Source organism: Buceros rhinoceros, unplaced genomic scaffold (genome assembly GCF_000710305.1).
Source record: "Buceros rhinoceros silvestris isolate BGI_N320 unplaced genomic scaffold, ASM71030v1 scaffold4774, whole genome shotgun sequence".
In the NCBI taxonomy this organism is placed as follows: domain Eukaryota; kingdom Metazoa; phylum Chordata; class Aves; order Bucerotiformes; family Bucerotidae; genus Buceros; species Buceros rhinoceros.
In genome coordinates, this window is record NW_010407532.1 from 19,835 (window position 1) to 38,208 (window position 18,374).

General features: G+C 41.3%; 2 protein-coding genes across 2 annotated transcripts in view; one reads left to right on the top strand and one right to left on the bottom strand.

Moving 5' to 3' along the window:
* The window catches only part of NRDE2 (NRDE-2, necessary for RNA interference, domain containing), a gene marked incomplete at its 5' end in the record, with an annotated part of 30,341 nt that extends 18,540 nt beyond the window's left edge, over positions 1–11,801 (top strand). The window contains 6 exons of the mRNA XM_010134493.1: positions 807–979; positions 1,674–2,060; positions 3,106–4,034; positions 6,253–6,391; positions 11,150–11,221; positions 11,676–11,801. Of these exons, the coding sequence (XP_010132795.1) occupies positions 807–979; positions 1,674–2,060; positions 3,106–4,034; positions 6,253–6,391; positions 11,150–11,221; positions 11,676–11,801 (1,826 nt within the window). The remainder of the gene's footprint in view (positions 1–806; positions 980–1,673; positions 2,061–3,105; positions 4,035–6,252; positions 6,392–11,149; positions 11,222–11,675) is intronic.
* Positions 11,802–15,475: 3,674 nt separating this feature from the next.
* PSMC1 (proteasome (prosome, macropain) 26S subunit, ATPase, 1) overlaps positions 15,476–18,374 on the bottom strand; it is a gene marked incomplete at its 5' end in the record, with an annotated part of 8,408 nt that continues 5,509 nt past the window's right edge. Inside the window, 3 exons of the mRNA XM_010134494.1 lie at positions 15,476–15,610; positions 16,344–16,498; positions 18,284–18,374. The exon at positions 18,284–18,374 is cut by the window's right edge and continues 4 nt beyond it. Coding sequence (XP_010132796.1) covers positions 15,476–15,610; positions 16,344–16,498; positions 18,284–18,374 — 381 coding nt within the window. The remainder of the gene's footprint in view (positions 15,611–16,343; positions 16,499–18,283) is intronic.

The following is an 18,374-nucleotide window of genomic DNA, read 5'->3' on the forward strand; positions in this document are numbered from 1 at the left end:
CAGTGCAGGCCTCCCACAGAGTAACAGCCTCCTTCAGGGTTGGTCCACTGCTCCAGTGTGACCTCCTCCACGGGCTGCAGACAGAGTTCTCCACCGTTGATCTCTGAAATATGCAAGAGCTCAGCTTACCATCTCACCACAGGCCAAAGGGGAATGGCTGCTCTGGCGTGCCGCCCCGCCTCCTTCCTAGCTGACCTGGGTGTCCACATGGTTGTCTTCACCAAGTCCCATTCCTCTCCAAAACAAAAAGAACTCCTAAAACAAGGGAACCTGCCCAGGAGGTTTTCCTGATTTAAATACGTTTATCAAAGAGGCAACATTTGGCTCAGTCTTGACTTGGAGCTGAGAAACTTCTCAAAGCTTTTACAAGAGCCATGCGAGTAGTCCCCTCCCCTGCTTCCAAAACCCCACCAGACACAAACCCAGCACAATGCCTGGGTATGAAGTGAAGAACCTAAGAGGCACAAAAAGATGACTGACTCTTGGTTACTGCTTGCAAATTGCTGTTGATAAAACTGGTCACAGCCTGTCAGTGTTTCCTTTTCTCCTCTATGAGAAAGTCTGAGTGCTGACACTGATTGACTGGTTCGAAAAGTTTGGAAACCTACTATTCTTACAGAGATGGTGTTAAAACCCACAGCTGTGATGTAGAAATTTTCAGCTCTGTCTTGTGTCTGTTTTGTTTACACTGTTTTTGTTTGCATTTTTAAAGCAGTTAAATTGTGCATTAAGTCTGGCTTTTGGATTTGGTGGATTAATTTTTCTTTAATAATTGTGTGTGTGTGTGTGTGTTGATTTGTTTTTAGATGATGATGATGAAGAGATAGATGAAGATCAAGAAATAAAAGATAAAACGCTCCCCAAGTCACGCATTTGGTTGGATATTGAATATTCTCGTGAAGCAAGGCATTGGCTACCTTGGAGGCCAGACAAAACCAAAAAGGAAACTGAAGAAGATTGTGAAGATCCAGAAAGACAGGTCACTGTGATATAGTAATACAAGGGGAGATGATAAGAGGAATTATCCTTTCATTTGAATTCATTGCTGATGGATAGTTTAGATGAGCAATCCTTTTCTTCATTCGGAAAAAATTCTTTTCTTTGTTTGGAGTTAAAAATTTACCTGAGGTTTTGTGCTGAGACTTCTGAAATCCATGGGAAGCTCATGGTAAACTTTGGAAAGGGCTGTAGGCAAATAGTCTGTCTTTGTGTTCTGTGATTTCTCTCATCTGTGTATGGGAACGTCACAGAAATTTGTGTGTAAAAAGATATATGTATGAAATAAAGGTTTTGTTGCCTTCAAGTCAGATAGTTGGATTTTATTTTTTTTTCCTTCTTCTTGGGAGATAGGTCAAGTCAGATATTGATTTTCAAATAAAAATGTGTTAAATGGCCTGAGTAATAATATCTTTCAGACCTTCATTGTTTAAGTTTTCTGTGAAGGTCTTTGATACTGAAGGGCAAACAAATCTCTTGATAGCAAATTTAAGGTCTGAGTGGAAGAATGCATTGCTTGTGTAACTTGTCTCCTTAATTTGAATCTCATTATGTTACCATTTAATAGTAATTATAAGTCTTCATTGACTTAAATGTTCTTTAATTACCTAAGTTACAGGTTTGCTAATTGTATTTGTTTACATAAATTAAGTTTGTTTTAATTTGGATTTTTGTAGGTATTATTTGATGATCTTGGACCATCTTTAATCCGGCTTTCTAATCCAGATCTTCAGCGTCAGCTACTGTACTCATTTTTGCAGTTCCTGGGAGTTCCATGTACCAGTAAACTCTTTCCTTCCAACCTCTATATAGCCATGGATGAAAATAACGTCTTTGACAGTGTGCTTTCTGATGAAAAGCCACTAACGTGTGTTGATTTTCCACTTCGTGGATTCAACAGTATTGGTCATATGGACACGATGCTACGAGGGAGACATCATGTTGGCCACTATAAGGAAGGAGAGGAGTTCATACAGAATGTTTTTCATGTTCTATTCCCACTATTTTCAGGAAAGGAAAAATGTAACCTGTGCAGTTGTTGGTTACAGTATGAAATATCTAAGGTAATGAGGAGTCTGCATATAATCACTTTTGTGATGTGTGGCTTTTTTGTTTATTGGTGTTCATATTGAATTAAAATAAATGCTGAGGAAAATTAAGTCTTATAGGTCTAAGTATTCAAATCAGGAAATGCCAGTTCAGGTTGCACTGGGCCTAAAAAACAAAACCTCCAAACCTTTTTTTTTCAGCACCTGTTACACAGTGGCATATGTGGAACAAAGTATTTTTTTACAGTTTTGGGTAAGTGTTGTAATGCAATACATTGTATGTGAGGCAGGCATGGATACAAGCGATTTTTCACAAGGCAGAGCGAGTCAGCCAAATACTTCTACCAAACCTACCGAGTCCATAACCCTCCATACCATGATAAGAGCACCTTATTAATAAACTTACTATTTCCTAGGCAGGTTACATTTGTAGTGTTACTGAGGCAAGTAACACCTGATCGCTTGAATATAGGTTTATTTAAGTAAAACTGCTCTAACCTATGCCCATAGAAGGATGAGAAGTCCAGGTTGTCTTCGTTAACACTTCAGAACAATTTAGTATTGTGTTTCCTTCTGGAGAATTTCCTTGCCGCTTACCCAAACACTGCCTGACCAGAAGATCTCCTGTAATCTTCCCATCCAATCTACAGATTTGTCTGTCAGCAGATTCCCCAATGTGAAAAGCTGTTTGGAGGTTTAATTGTGCTAGTCATGGGCTGCCTGTGGCTAGACAGGATCATTTATTTTCCTTTCTCAACCATTACAGGTTAGCAGCTCTTTATTTGAGCCATCGACATTTTAAGAGAGTGAAATTTGGTGTTACCTAAAGGCAGTGGCAGGAGTAAGAATGATAAGCCTATGTAATTTGTCTATGTTGGAGGGAGCTGACAACAGGCAGTTGTGACAACTTAGACTACTCAGTAGCGACAAATCTGGCTGGTGGTGAAATATGGAACAATGTGAAAACAAACACGGTAATGAAATTAAAAAATGCCGTGAGTTGTTTTTCCTTTCTTCTCCTATCCCCCTCAAAATGCGTTGTGTTTATTCTCTCCTGCAGGTAGTTCAGTGTCTCGAAGGAAAAAACAAGAAGAAGCTGAAAGCACAGGGGAGAAAGAGTAAAAAGATGGCCAAGAATCTCCTTAAAGCACCTGACAACCGAAACCACCTTTCTCTCTGGAAACTGTATGCCTACCTAGAATGGCTGCTTGGCAATGTTGATGATGCCAGGAAGGTATTTGACACAGCTCTCTGCACGGCAGAGACAGGAGGATTGAAGAGTCCCCAGCTTTGCAGCCTTGGTCTGCTTTATGCTCAGCTGGAAGTGGAACTACTAGAAAGTATAGAAGGAGCTGTTATGTCACGTGCTGTTCATATATTGACCAAACTGGCCGAAAGTGGACCATATGTGCCCTATAGTGGACAAGTTTTATCTGTGAATGTCTTGAAAGCTCGTAAAACGTATGAGCATGCACTGCAAAATTATTTAAGTAGAACACCAGTTTCTGATGAGGATCAGGTCAGTGATGCTCATCAGCTGGTTAACTTGGTTGGTTGTTATGCACTGTTCCAGTATTTGACTGTTGGGATTGATGCTGCAGTATTAATATATGCACAGACTTTGGAAAAACTTGAAGCTTCTGGTCCACAGAAATGTGAAAATACTGGAGAGAATTTTGGCATTCAATATTTTCCCACTGCTCTTGAAGCTGTCACACTGCTGCATACAAATCTACTCAGATTCCACATGAAAATGAGTGTTTATCCTTTGAATCCTTTGCGAGAGGCACTAATGGAGGCTCTGAAGCGGTATCCTAGCAACCAGTCTCTTTGGAGGTCATATATCCACATCCAAAGGAAATCTCACAGTGCTAGCAAAGCACGAAGATTTTTTGATGGTGTCACAAGGTCTACTAACGCTTTAGAGCCGTGGCTGTTTGCAATCCAAGCAGAGCAGATGAGAAAAAAACTCATTGAGAATGTCCAGAGGTAGTATCTTGCAGCTTTTTATGATTATGCTTTTTCTTATCTGTCTAATCATTTAACAGAGGAGGCAAAATGCTTATCATAGTTTTCACTTTGCAGATGAAGAAGCTGTAGCTGGGGAAGGTTATTTGTTCCAGGCTGAACAGTGAGTCAGTGACAGAATCCTGAATAGAATTAAAGACCTAGGTGATAGTCTTGCTTCCTTTCTACTGGATCAGATTGTATGTTGCTTTGTGTTTGATTACTCGCTACTGATGTAAAGATAGTTATTTAAAAATTACTTAAAGAAATGTGTACTAAGAGCCTGCTTAGATGGCCAAGGGTAGACACGGTGAGCTTAGAAACTGCTGTATTTTAATACTACACGAGTAAGGAGCATAATGCAGAGCTACACTGCAGTTTCTGACTGAGCTAGCTGCCCTACTTTACGCCTCGATCACAGAATACAGTTGTGGCAGATCTGTTTCCATAGTGAGTGCTTGAGAGTTTAGTTTTCATATGGGCCTGTTGCTAGGTAGAAGAGGCTGGAAATTTCCTGAATTTGCAGCATGGTCTGGGCTCAGATATTTTGCTCTTGGGAATGGAGGAAAGGGTGGGAGATGTGTGTTCATTCTTAAAACCTATTCTCTTAACCGTTGTCTACCCGTTGCTTGGAGCTACCTATCCACTGTTATCTACGTATCTCTAGTAACATTGGCAGCTCGGTTCTTTGTGTCTGCACATAACAGCAGACTTTTCTAGGAAAATGTTATCTGTAAGCTTTATATAGCTGTAAGCTTACAGTATTCACGCTTGGTGAAATTCCAAAATTGTCAGTATACTTTAAAATAACAGCGCTCCCACTGCTTTGATTGCACATTCTGGCAATGGGCTTGCATACGTGATGCTGACATTCCTGAGCTGTCAGTGTGTGTCATCCTAAATTGTAATAAGAATTCTACAGCTGCCAAATGTAAAGGAAGATTGTAATTTGATTTACTGTTAATTACAGACTGACACTGTGATAGGTGTTCTTTATTGTTACTGGAAACTCATGTTAAAATTCCGGAATGATGTGAGATTTAGTGCCTTTCCAGATAGTTCTCTGCTAGCGTAGCCTTTCCTGTAGGTTATATTTGTATAGGGACTAGTTGGATGTTGCAAGAGCAGAGCTGAACTACTGCAAAAGAGAGATAAGCAGCCTGTCAGTCATGCATAAAACGAATGGTTTATGATGTTGTGGCAAACTAAGAAAAAGTCTGCACTATGTGTGACTATTTCCTATTCTGTTTTGTATTTCTGCTTGCTTAAGTGCATGGAATTCATTTAAAGAAACAAACATGAAGGGGGAAACAGTAGTCTGTGTAAGTCAGTGTGAGATACAGTGCTTCAAATACCTGACTCCGTGCAGAGTATGTGACATCATTTTCCCTCATGGCAAAGGTTAAGATGAGAGGAAACATGACCTCAAAAATCCTTGAAAATAGAGGCAAGTTAGGAGAAAGTGTTAACAAGCTGGCAGGCTAAGGGAGTGCACACAGACAGAAGTGATGTTGCTGTGAGTGCTCCAGGCTGTTTCTTCAAGATCAGGCATCAAAAATAAGCCAGTGTGTGTCAGCTGTAGATAGAAATCAATGCTTCAGTGAAAAATCCATACCTTTTGTGTCATGTCTGGAACTTAGGGTATTTGAATCTCTGGATGAAAAGAAAATTATTATTGTAATCATGGTTGAGATGCAGACCTATAATCTAAGTCTTGATCCAAGACCAACGTATGGTCTTACAAAGGTGACGGGAAATTTGAACAGGCTTGCCTGGGCATGAGAAGGTGGCTTGCTGACCTAGACTTGAATTTGGTTTGAGCTGCTATGCTAAGCTTGGAATGATAAACAATCTTGAATGAAGACTAAGGTAAGTGTGTTAAGATCATATGACAGTGGATTATTGTACTGAAAAAGAAATTATCTTGTCCAGTTGGTCAGGGTTAATTTTTCAACATCCTAAAAGAATTTTCACAAAAATAGCTTAGTTACCTTTTTTTAACTGGCCTTCCTAATTTAGTTACATTAGCAAGGGCTAAAAATCTAGTTTATAACATTCAGTTTATAGCAAGAAATGCAAAAACCTGGCTATATACAGTGTTGTGTGAACAGAGACAGTACATTGCTCTTTACCCTCTTACCTGGATGTGGTATTTTAGCTTGGGTTTAAGGGACTGTGTTTTTTTTCCTCTGTGTTTCAGGGCAGCTGATGGTGAAATACATACTACTATTCCTGAAACTGGGTTAACAAATCGGATCATAGCTCTATTTGAACACGCAATTCAGAGTGAAAATGGTACCCATTGTCCACTGCTGTGGAGAATGTATTTGAACTTCCTGGTAAGAAGAATTGTATCAGTTCTATTTCAGATTTTGAGATTTTTATCATATTTGGACTTTCTCATGAACACAGTGCAATACTGTGTAAAAAAAAAAAAAAAAAAAAAAAAAAAAAAAAAAAAAAAAAAAGGAATACTAAATGCTGCCATACCTCTATGATTTACAAGGAGATATATATGAAGCGCTCCTTATTGCTGGGAATATTAACAAAAACATAGTTCACATGGATTAATAGCTTCTGAGAGTGTAATGTTAATATAGATACAGGCAAATTATTATGGCCGCCATCTTCCACAGATAAAAATAGGTCATAAGATGTCAATAAATGGATCCCACCCAATCTTACAATGTAAAGGTAAGTGGGCAAGGGAACACAGTTTAAGAAAAGAAGTAGTAAATTGTAGGGATTTAGGATGTTATTGTTTTTATGTAAGTAAAGTCAGCAATGACTTGTATTTATGTTTGAAATCATTTTTAGGTGTCTGTAAGGAAATGATGAGGGCTTTGATATTTCAGTGAAGTCTATATACTGATTTGGTATAACTTCACAGAATGACAGAGTGGTTGAGGTTGGAAAGGACCTCTGGAAATCGTCTTATACAACTCCCCTGTTCAAGCAAGGCCATTTAGAGCCAGTTGTCTATGACAATGTCTAGACAGCTTTTGAATATCTCCAAGGATGGAGAGTCCATGAATCTTCAGGCAACCCATGCTAGTGCTCAGTCACCTTCACAGTAAAAAGTGTTTCCTGATGTTCAGACAGGTTTCAGTTTGTACCTGTTGTCTCTGATCCTGTCACTGGGCACCACTGGAAAGAGCCTGGCTCCATCCTTGCTTTTGGTATTTATATACATTGATAAGATCTTCTGACAAGCCTTCTCTTCTCTGGACTAAACAGTCCCCGCTTTCTCAGCCTTTCCTCATAGGAGAGATGCTTCGGTCATCTTAGTGGCCCTTCATTGGACTCTCCAGTATGTGCATGTCTGTCTTTTACTGGAAGCCAACAGCTGGTAACAGAATGCCAGCTCACAGAATGTGGCCTCGCTGGTGCTGAGTAGAGGGGAAGGATCACATCCCTCGACCTGCTGGCAATATTTTGCCTAATGCAGCCCAAGATACCGTTAGCATTCTTTGCTGCAAGGGCACGTTGCTGGCTTATGTTCACATTGGTATCCAGCAGGACTTTCCTGCCAAGCTGCTGTTTAGCTGGCTGGCCCCCAGCATATATTGGTGCATGGGGGCGTTTCTCCCCAGGTGCAGGACTTTGCACCTTTGCTTCTTGAACTTGATAAAGTTCCTGTCAGCTTATTTCTCCAGCTTGTTGTGGTCCCTCTGGATGGCAGCACAAACCTCAGTTGTATCAGCCACTCCTCTCAGTTTTGTGTCATCTGCAAGCTTGCTGATGGTATAATCTGCCCCATCAGCCATATTATGAACATGTTAAATGGGATTGAACCCAATATTGACCTCAGAGGTACACTGGTAATACTGGCTCCAGCTAGACTTTGTTCCACTGATCACCACCTCTGGGCTGAGACATTGAGCCAGTTTTCAATCTACCTCACTGCTTATCTAGTTCTTGCATTAACCTCTTGTCTAGGAAGGTCTTATGGGAAACAGTGAAAGGCAAAGGCATTACCAAAGTCCAGATAGAGAGTGTCCACTGTTCTCCCCCCATCCACCAGGCCGGTCACTTCATCATAGCAGTTTATCCAGTTGGTCAAGCATGACTTTCATGCATGAATTCATGCTGACTACTTCTGATGATTTTCTTTTTGTTTGTGTTCCTGGAAATGGTTTCCAGGATTAGTTGCTCCATCATGTTGCTAAGGATCAAGGTGAGGCTGACCAGCTTGTATTTCCCTAGGTCCTCCTTCTTGCCCTTCTTGAAGATAGGAGTAATATTTGACTTTCTTCAGTCTTTGGGCACTTCTCCCAGTTGCTGCAATCAATCAAAGATTGCCCGAAGTGAGCTCACAATGACATCTGCCAGCAAGGTGCAGTCCACACACAAAATAAAATAAATGCATGATAGGGAAAACATATCTATAGCTTTTATAACTTGCCTTGAATTTTCAGTCTTCTTGAATCTTAAAAGCTGCATGTAGAGGTTATGTGAACTGGCATTGCAGAATAACACCAAAAAGCAATAATGTTCATTTCTTCTATAGTTCACCATGGAAGTCCTTGAGTAAAGTAAACTTTATATAGGCAGTTTTTTCCTCTTGGTTCTTTTCTTGCTTCTCCAAAGTACAATATAGAAGATGAAAACAGAGAATAAATGCTTGGAGTTCGTGTAAGGGGTATTTCATTCCACAGTATTACTCCTCTGGTCACATCCTCTGGTGTTGTAAGTTGTTGGAGGGGAACAGCAGTTAGCAGGTTGCAAAATGCAGAGGAGACAGGGGAGGGAGAGACTCTTGTGTTAGAGAAGATCTCTTGTGTTGGGACTATTACTGTGACCATTTCTTCACAAACACCTGCTTGTAAATATTTTATATAACTTTGTATATAGGAATGTACATTGGAATTACTGTTACTCTTTACAAACTACTGCTGAGACTCCAGTACGCACAAATGCTGAAGTAAAATCACCCAGTGTGTATTTTGTCACTAATGATTCATTCATGGAAGATACCTTTTTTCGCCAGAACAAGAAGGAATATTTATTAGATGCTCCTAAGATGGAGGAAAATAATAGTTTAATAGCTTTGAATAACATTGTTCAGAGAAGCAAAATCAATTAGAAACATGAACATTTTCTCTGTTTTCTGTTTGGGTGTGTCTAGTTAGTCTTCAGTATTTTGGGCGAAAGCTTCTTACTGTTTAAAAACACAAAGCTTTTATATAAATTTTGAAATCTACTGTTTTTCTTAAATTCCTGTTTATTTTTTATGAAATCGTGCTTGACCAACGTGGTAGCCTTCTACGATGAGGGGACTAGCTCAGTGGATGAGGGGATGGCAGTGGCTGTTGTTGAGATAAACTTTAGGAAGCCTTTTCTGCTTCCTCCCATAACATCCTTGTAGACAAGCTGATGAAGCACTGATTCAGTGAGTGGGCAGTGAGGAGGCATGAAATCTGGCTGAACTGTCAGGCTCAAAGCATTGGAGTCAGCAGTGACAATGCCTGCTGCAGGCCAGCCCTGGTCCTGTACCCAGGGACTGGTACTGAGACCAGTGCCCTCAACATCTTCATTAAGGATCTGGATGATGAGAGAGTGTACTGTCAGCACAACTGCAGATGATACGAAATCAAGAGCAGTGGCTGGTGCACCGATCTCTGCTGTTGCCTGTCCAGGTTCATTTCAATAGCCAAGAGCCATGAAGACGAGTAAGTGGTTGGGACATGTGTTATACAGGGAGAGGCTAGGAGACTTGTGATTGTTCAGCCTGGGCAAGTGAAGGCTCCTGGAAGATACTGTCATTGTGTATAAATACTTCATGTGAGGTTGTGAAGACAGAGCCAGGCTCTTCTCAGTGCTGCCTAGTGACAGGTCAAGAGGCAATGGCCACAAATTGAAATATAGAAAATTAGCATTTAAACATAGGAAAGAACTTTTTTCCTGTGAGGGTGATGAAACACTGGAACAGGTTGTCCAGAGGTGGTGGAGTCTCCATCTGTGGAGACACTAAAAACCCAACTGGATGTGGTTCTGAGCAGCCTGCTTTTGCTGACCCTGGTTTGAACAGATGGTCTCCAGAGGTTCCTTTCTTCTGTAAAAAACTTGAGAGGCAGAATGCTACTGAAAGCTCTTTGCAGAGCTGCAGTAGATGTTGTATATGTGTCTAGAGCACAACTCTGACAGCAGGGGTTCCAGTTCTGTTGGTGACGGGAGATCACAATACCAGATCAGCCCAAGATTCTAAACCCAGTGTGTCAGTAATGTGAAAAAGAGTTTCTAGATTTCAAGAACTGACAAAGGAACTTGCCACTACCGATGTAGTCAGAACAAGAGGAAATGTAAACTTGGGATCGAAGATCTCTTCTCTCCAAAGATCTCAAAACACTTAATGAATTTTCAGTATTTTGGAATCACTGGGGTTTTTTTATTATTTGCCATAAAATTCCCTGTCTAAGTGTTTTTTAAAGTAGCCTAATTTGAAAGATTTCTTCACAAGAAGAGGTAATTATTTCTACCTGTAACTGGGATGGCTGAAGGTAAGAAGACTGTTCAGCGCTCTGACCTCTGCTATCCCCGTTTGAAAGCGGTGTGCTTTGCACTTGTGTCACACAGTCAAACGGGTTACTTTGAGGAGGAGGTACCCAGGTGGATGCGAGTTGGACATGCCCATTTTTGTATGTAAAGGGATTCAGCCTTAACAAGCTTCTGCAGAGTAAGAAAACATATGTGCGTGATCTCTTCAGTGCACAAAAATTTGTGTAGCATATCAGGTGTCGGTTTTGGTTAATGATTTGTGCTTTGGCCTATCGCAGTAATATTGTCAAGTCCAGGCAAAGGCACTGACTTTAGCTGCAGTGCTCTGCAGAGGCTCTTCCTGCTAGTCTTTGTTCTATTACTTGTCTTACCATAAAGCCCTGAAACTCCTAAAGACGTCTCTTCGATCACTGAAGAGTGTAACCAGTGTCTCCGGTGTAACCTGTCAAATTGCACAGCTACCACGTTATGTAGTAGTAAGGATTCCTCAGCAGAAGAGCACCGAGCTTTTCAGCAGTGATTTCTTTGTCTCAGAGGTAATTGTTGTATTTTCTCCACTATTATCGCATTGAAGTACAAATGTTTTTTTCCTCACACAGGCTTCAATAGGAAAAAAAGAAAAAAGTAAAGGATTGTTTTATAAAGCCCTTCAAAACTGTCCTTGGACAAAGGTAAGCATAGGAAAAGTATAAGCCTGTCATTATACTTGTAAATTTTGAAGTTCAGTGTCTGGGGAAAAAAAAAGTTAATAGTGTTTTGTAATGAGCATGGTAATAGAAATATATGGGCAAATAGAAAATGCCTTAAGTTAATAGTATGAGAAATTATTCAGGACCACCTGCAACTCCTCAGGTGACATCTGTGTGTCCTGCAAATGCTCCAGCACCTCTTGACCTATGTTTTATCTTTTTGAATAAAATCATCTAGTGAGAGTTGGAAAAGACTTGATTAAACATCTGCATTGTTGTGACTGTGGAAACCTAATTCCATTGGTGTTATTTTAAAGACGTATATATTTTTGTTCCTGCCACAGAGCTGTTTGCTTATCTGTGTACTTCTTCATACTGTGTTTCCCGCTGTGATAGAAAGAAGCGTGGCACAGAAGTGCTCTCATTGTGTTTCTAGGTGCTGTATATGGATGCAGTTGAATACTTCCCTGAAGATCTGCAAGAGACACTTGATCTAATGACTGAGAAAGAATTGAGAGTGCGGGTACCTCTGGAAGAGCTGGATCTACTATTAGAGGTTTAAAAGAAGACTGTAGATGAGTGGACAAAGTGCAGAAGCAAGTTCCAAAACTAACAGCTAGACCCATCTCTTCAAACAGGAAGTGTTGGGACTTGGGTACAATGTACTTTTCTTTTTCTTTAAGGTTTGTTGGGGTTTTTTAAGCTTTTGTATAAATTGCTACAAAAATGGAGTTCTACCAGCTGCAAGTATCCTGGAATCAAGTACTACAGTTTTCCGCAAAAAATGCATCCATTTCTCTGAAGCACTGCTGGCTCCCACAGCTGGATACCCTCTTACAAATAGCTGCCTGTTGAATGTTGCCCACATTTCTTACTCTGCTGTTTGAAATTACATTCCCTGGTGTTCAATAGAGATTCAGTTCTTGCCAACTATGGTTTGGTGAGTAGCACAGGGAATAAACATCTGCCAAATGGATGCTCCACTGTCCTCCAGTTGGCAGACTTCAGTGATTTCGTCCCGCTGGGTATGCATGCCTGTGTATATATAACATCCCAGTCAAACAGCCATTCCATCTGTACATACGCTGTTAGTAAAAGCTAAATCTTGGCTTGAGCAGGCACCCATTTTGGACTTGTATGTTTTGACAGATGACCATTTTAATAGGAGTATTTATGAAAAATATACCAAAGTATGAAAATTCAAATAGAACTTGAATTTTTTTTAATAGAACTGCAAGTGTATTGAAAATGTATCCATGATGCGTCTCTGAGCAGCCCACGTTTAAATGAGGTTTTGTAATTGATTTCTTGCTGTGGACCCAAATACAGGCAGTCGTCCTAAGAGAATTAGAGGTCTGGTCTGTGTTTAATCCTTGCCAAAGAAGGCAGAGTAGTCAAAACATGATTAAGTGGTGGCTTCTATTCCAAGAGTCTTCAGGCAAGCTGCTAGGGCGGTAATAGGAAATACGGTAACAGTTTAAAGTTACATTATGTATTTATCTGCAAGACAGAATATGCTGTAATATGTAGAAGACTGTTGAGCATCCCTACTCTTGAGATCCAAGTACTCAGAAACTGTATCTTCATCCGGAAAGAGGCTGCGTGCAGCCACTGAATACCCCAAACCGTTTCAGCTGTCATGAACAGCACTAAAACAATCGGGATCATCCAGCTGGTGAGATCTGATTATGCAGAAAACTACAGCTGTGCAAAGCCATAGAGCCGATGGCTCCGTTTTGCCTGTAGCGCCACAATGCAAGACAGAATTAGTTTTAGTTTAAGCTGCCCTTCATTTATTCTGTCTAAAATATTATAGGGAATATGCAGAATTTTAAGCAGCATTACAGCACTTCTTAAGAGCCTTATAGTAGTGCTGTGGTTGCTGTTTTTGCTATAAAATTGAATAGTCTTTGTAAAAAATACATTCTTGGTTTTTAAAATCCATGCTTCTGTCAGAAATGACAGAGCTTCCGAATTAGAGGTAGGAGATGCTCTGTGCACTGAACAGTAACATCACAAATTGTCTGCCTGTGTGTTTGTTTGGGTTTGGTCTCCTGTCACGGCAGAAGGCCATTCTCTCTAAAGACCTGACGGGACTTGGGAGAGGGGGGAAGCGTGATGGTACTTCTGCTTGTGTTTCTCTTCAGTCCTAGAATCACAAAGCAGCCCAGGTTGGGAGGGACCTCAGAAGATCATCTGGCCCAACCTTTAGTGGGACAGGGAACCCAGGTGAGATTATCCAGCACCCTGTCCAATTGCATCTTGCAATCCTTCAGTGATGGCAGTGACGGCTCTTGTTTCAGTGACCTTTCTCCTTCACGCACCCCCTCCCCTCCCCTGGGCCCCTTCCTTTGCGCTGCTCCTCCCAATGCAGCGCTTGCACTGCTGCCTTCACCTGGCGTGGTCAGAGGCTGCTCTCTCACTGGAGCTCCTGGAGTAAGTCCTGTCTGTCTTTTAATTCAGACCCCAGCAGCCTTTCTGTTCCTAAGGGGAATATACTCACTGTTCCCTTTGTTTTCCTTTTGTCTTGATCTTTGTGACTCAAGTTGAGGAAGGGGGGAGAAAGTGGCAGAAGCTAAATTCTGCTGCAAAAGGTAAGAATTTGATTTTGAAGTGTGTTTCTTTTCAGTTACTGTTGTGGCAGACAGCGTCGCAGAATGCATTTCTGGGTTTGGCGTGCTACGCTGCAGCTTTCCTTCAGGCAGCTGAACAATTTGTGGTTGCTACTTCTAGGCAGCTTGAGCAGCCACGTCCCTAATAAAAGCCTCGTTCACCAGACATGTCATAAAGCTCTTCAGCCCCTCAAGCGATGATGAGATCAACTGCCATGATTAGAGCGTGCTAAAAAATCCCTGGCTTTTTGGTGACCTTTCCAAGGAGACAGATCTCATAAGGTTTGTAAGAATTGGTTATAGAATTTTGCTGCTTGTTTTTCTATCTCCAGATGAAAAACAACTCTATTTCAGGGTTCCTGTCATCCACAGTAAATAAAAGACTCCATTGATCTGAGGGGTTTGTTTTTAACAATGAACCACATAATTTTTACACAGAAAAACAAAAGCTCTTGGCCTTGCTGCTACCATTGTTATTACAGCACTGGCAGTTACCAGTGGGATTGCTCTATGTGCAGCTCTCCCCTGTCTGTTACGGGCCAGCATCTGCTCCCGCAGAAAGTTTCCAGAACAAAGGCTGCACATTGCTTAACTGTGCTCTGTATATGGAACTTTATATAAACCTTAACAATCACATGTACAATATTTGGAAATGAATTACTTGGAATTTAACAGGCGCTTCACAGAAGTACACTACACGGAATGCTTAATGAGCAGCATAGCCTGGGCATCAGTACAACTTGGCAGAAGAGAAATCCAGCGCCTGCGGTGATGGAGCTGGAGGCAATCGATTTGTTCAGAGGGGAAGAATTCGTCCTAAGATTATGCTGCGGAACACCAAGCATGTGACTTGGCATGTGAATTTCTCTCTGCAGCGTGACAAAGGGTGCACCTCCAGCACCTGGGCAGCCAGTGCCTGTACCTCCCTCCTGCCCCCAGCAGTGCAGGGCTGTAGCACCTCCTGCTGTGTGGGTTCCTTTGAAACACTCTGAGTATAGAAAGCCTTTCTGTCAGAGCCAACTGTAACCCTCCTGTGGAAAACAGATCTATTAACCCTTCAACATTAGAAATACCCTATAAGAATGTGTTCAGCATTTTACACTGGGAATACTAATGAGTGTCTACCTCACTTTCCTGTAAGCCCAAGTGCTAGACAGAGGTCGGCACTTTTGAAGTGGAGCCGAATGTTAATTGAGGCACTTTTGTTAGTTTTTGTCCTAGTTACTTAGGCCCTAAAAAGAGGTATAGAAAAGTAATTACTTCAATAACAGCAGCAATGACACAGCTGTAAAAGACTGACATGGGGAACCTGCTTCTGCACTGCTCCCTGCACAGTGTGGTGTGCTAGCAGTAGGGTCTGGATCACTAGACAAGACCTGTCACATCACTCACATTTTTTTTCTTGAAGGTAAGTCTGACCAAAGCAAGAGGCAGTTCCATGTAAATAGCAGATCTCTGCCACCAAAACAGTCAATTCAATTTAATGTTTTATTGGGAAATGAAGCATTACTCCAATTGACCAGGATAAAACCCCTTCAAGAATGAAAATCAGTTAGGCTGGGTTTTTACACAGGACTGTCATCAACACAGGAAGAAATCCTAATAGTCCCCAAAGAGACATGACTTAAAGATACAGTCCCTCAGGGGTTCCCTCCTGCTTCTTATAGAGAACATTCTCTTTAGACTTTTTGAAGTCTTCGTTTGTTACTTTCATTCGCCGTTCCCTCAAAGCCATCAGTCCAGCTTCTGTACAAATTGCCTGCAACAGAGAAAGCAAGAGTAAGTTGCATCCTCTGTGCAACCTCTTCAAGCCACGCCTCAGAAGAGAGCAGCATCTTCCTACTGCTCTGACTGGCTCTGCAGCAGAAGTGTTAATGTTTACTTTCCTAAGTCTGGTAGCACTGAAGCACATAAAACAAACAGTATCAATCTGGATAAAGCTAGATCAGTACCACCTCCATGACAGAAAGGCAGCCTCCTAACAAGAGTGCTTCCCTCCTGCGATGAGGTGAAGAGGACAGTAACGTCACATCTGTACAGCTCACTAGTGCAGTAACTCCAGCAAGGGCTCTCTGCGGTTCAGAGCAGCAGACTGTGTGTCTGAAGCTTCCTCATCTACAGTTGCATTTTTATCTTCTTGCAATACAGTCTCTAAAAACACCTCTTACCCTTACACTATCAAGCAATGTTTGAGGTATTTTGCATTTGTGCAAAATGCCACATTCCCCTATAATTTCCACTTTGCTACTTCTAAAATTCTGTGTTGAGGTAACACAGGTACATGTTTTTCCAAACACAAGCTACCTCATAGCTACAGCTTTGATAAATTTCCTGTATGTAAAGCTGAGTACGTGGCACTCACAGAAAGCATTTTAAAGCCATCCAGCTGTCCCTCAGTGATGTAACCAAAGGTAACTCGAAAGCAACAAAGTTTTGAATGCGGTAAAGCTGAGATTTGGTTTGTGTTCTCAACAATGGCTGTGTCCACTGACCTTGATATCTGCACCACTGAGATCATCTTTTGCCATAATCAGCTCATCCAAGGTCACATCATCTGCCAACGTCATCCTGCTTGTGTGGATCTGAAAGATGCGTTTCTTGGTCTTTTCATCAGGTAGAGGGAACTCTATTTTCCTATCAATACGTCCTGTGCAAAGAAAAGTTCTCTCTTAGTTGTTTTGGTTTTTTTGCATGCAGCTGCTGGAGACAGCAGGACAGACGTTTCACGGTTAGACCGACAGGAACTGTTTCTTCACATCACAATCAATTACATCTTAGAGCAGAAAGTGAGATCAGACTAGCTGCCACAAACAGGAAGCTACTGGAGCTGAGAGACACCCCCACGCTGCTGAAAAAGTCTGTCACTGCAGGAAAGGGACACCTCACCTCGGACACATGGAAAAACTTCCCTGAGTCACATACATAGAAAAAAACACAGAAAAGCATTAGTGAAGTACTTTTACATTCTTGTAATAATTTTTATTGTGCTGAGATTACATGTAGTTCTGAAACTTAATTTTCTGCCACATACACAAAAATCACTATGGCACTTTGAAGAACTCTTCCTCCCAGGAAAAAAAAAAAAAACCAAACCAACAAACCCCAAACCAGCAACCTAACTGAAGGAGAAAGGTTTGGCATAAATAGTTCTGTTCCAAGTCCCTGCCAGATGTTTCCCTGATGTCAGCAGGGACTTTGCAGGTTCTGGTACTCAACTGTTCCAACTTCACTGAGCAATCTTTTGAAAGATGCTTTTTTAAATTATTTTTTTAACTTGAAATGTTATTTAAAATACATTTTTTAAAAATTTTAAAGATCCATCTCCAGATCACTCCCACTTTTCTTTAGTTTTACAGGGTTTTTTCCTAAAAAGGCCTGATGGCAGCACATACAACACTCCAGGCTATCGTACACAATGGTACAGCCGACTGAGATGCTCCAGCGATAGTTATATTTAAACACCTGATAGCTGTAGGAAGTTTCAACAAATTTTAGATCATCTTAGCTTGTCTTTTAACACTGGCATAGCATTTTCTCCTCTGTACTCTAACAACGCTGGTTTTGATTTGGAGGAGTTAAGGTGGTGACAAAAGCAGACTTTTTTTGGAAAAATACCCACACACCTTCACAAATTCATACTTTTCCCTTTTCCTAAACTCCTTGGGTCTGTGGAGACTAGTGACTGCTCAGACTAGTTCTCTGACAATTTCATCTTAAATTATCTTTGCTCCCTATCTTACCTCTGTTACTTCAGGATTATCTTTAAAACCTCTCCAGTGCTTAGGATTTACCTGAGGATACGAACAGGAAGCTTCGCTTATTCCTTTGATGTCCTTTGTGTTGCTCTCTACCGTCTCATTAACAGAACCCACAGGTGTATTATGTTTCGGTATGTTTTTAGTGGCCACTTAGAAATACTGCTTGTGCCCGTCCAAGCTCTGGGCTCAACACGTAATGCCCTCACCCCTCACCTGACAAGAGCATGCCAGGTCACTAAGGAAGCAGCTGGTTTCCTTGCTTCAGAATCCAGGTGCTCATCGTTACGGCTTAAGTTCTCATCTGTGAAGCACATGAGGCACTGCCTGACCCTCCCCAGCTGCTGAAGATGTTACCGAAACACTGCTGCTGCACGACAGCTTGCCTTAACAGTTACTTAACAGTTGCTGTGCCATCTGAATACTTGGGAAGAATATTCGAATGGTTTGTGTGTGCAGAAGGGGAATTAACACACTTCTCTCCCACAGGTTTTTCTCCCATTCAGAAACCTGTGAATGGGTTCCCATTTTAACAGAAACATCAGCACAGATGAGACCGTGGATAAAGACACACCAGTAACCTGCATTCTTTTTACCAGCCCACGTTTGGCACATTATGACAAAGTCCTTTCACAAGACAATTGTGACTTAAGCATGCACAGTGAGAAATGTCTTACCTGGCCTAATTAAAGCTGGGTCCAGAGTTTCTATTCTGTTTGTAGCCATGATCACTTTAACATCCCCTCGAGAGTCAAACCCATCCAGCTG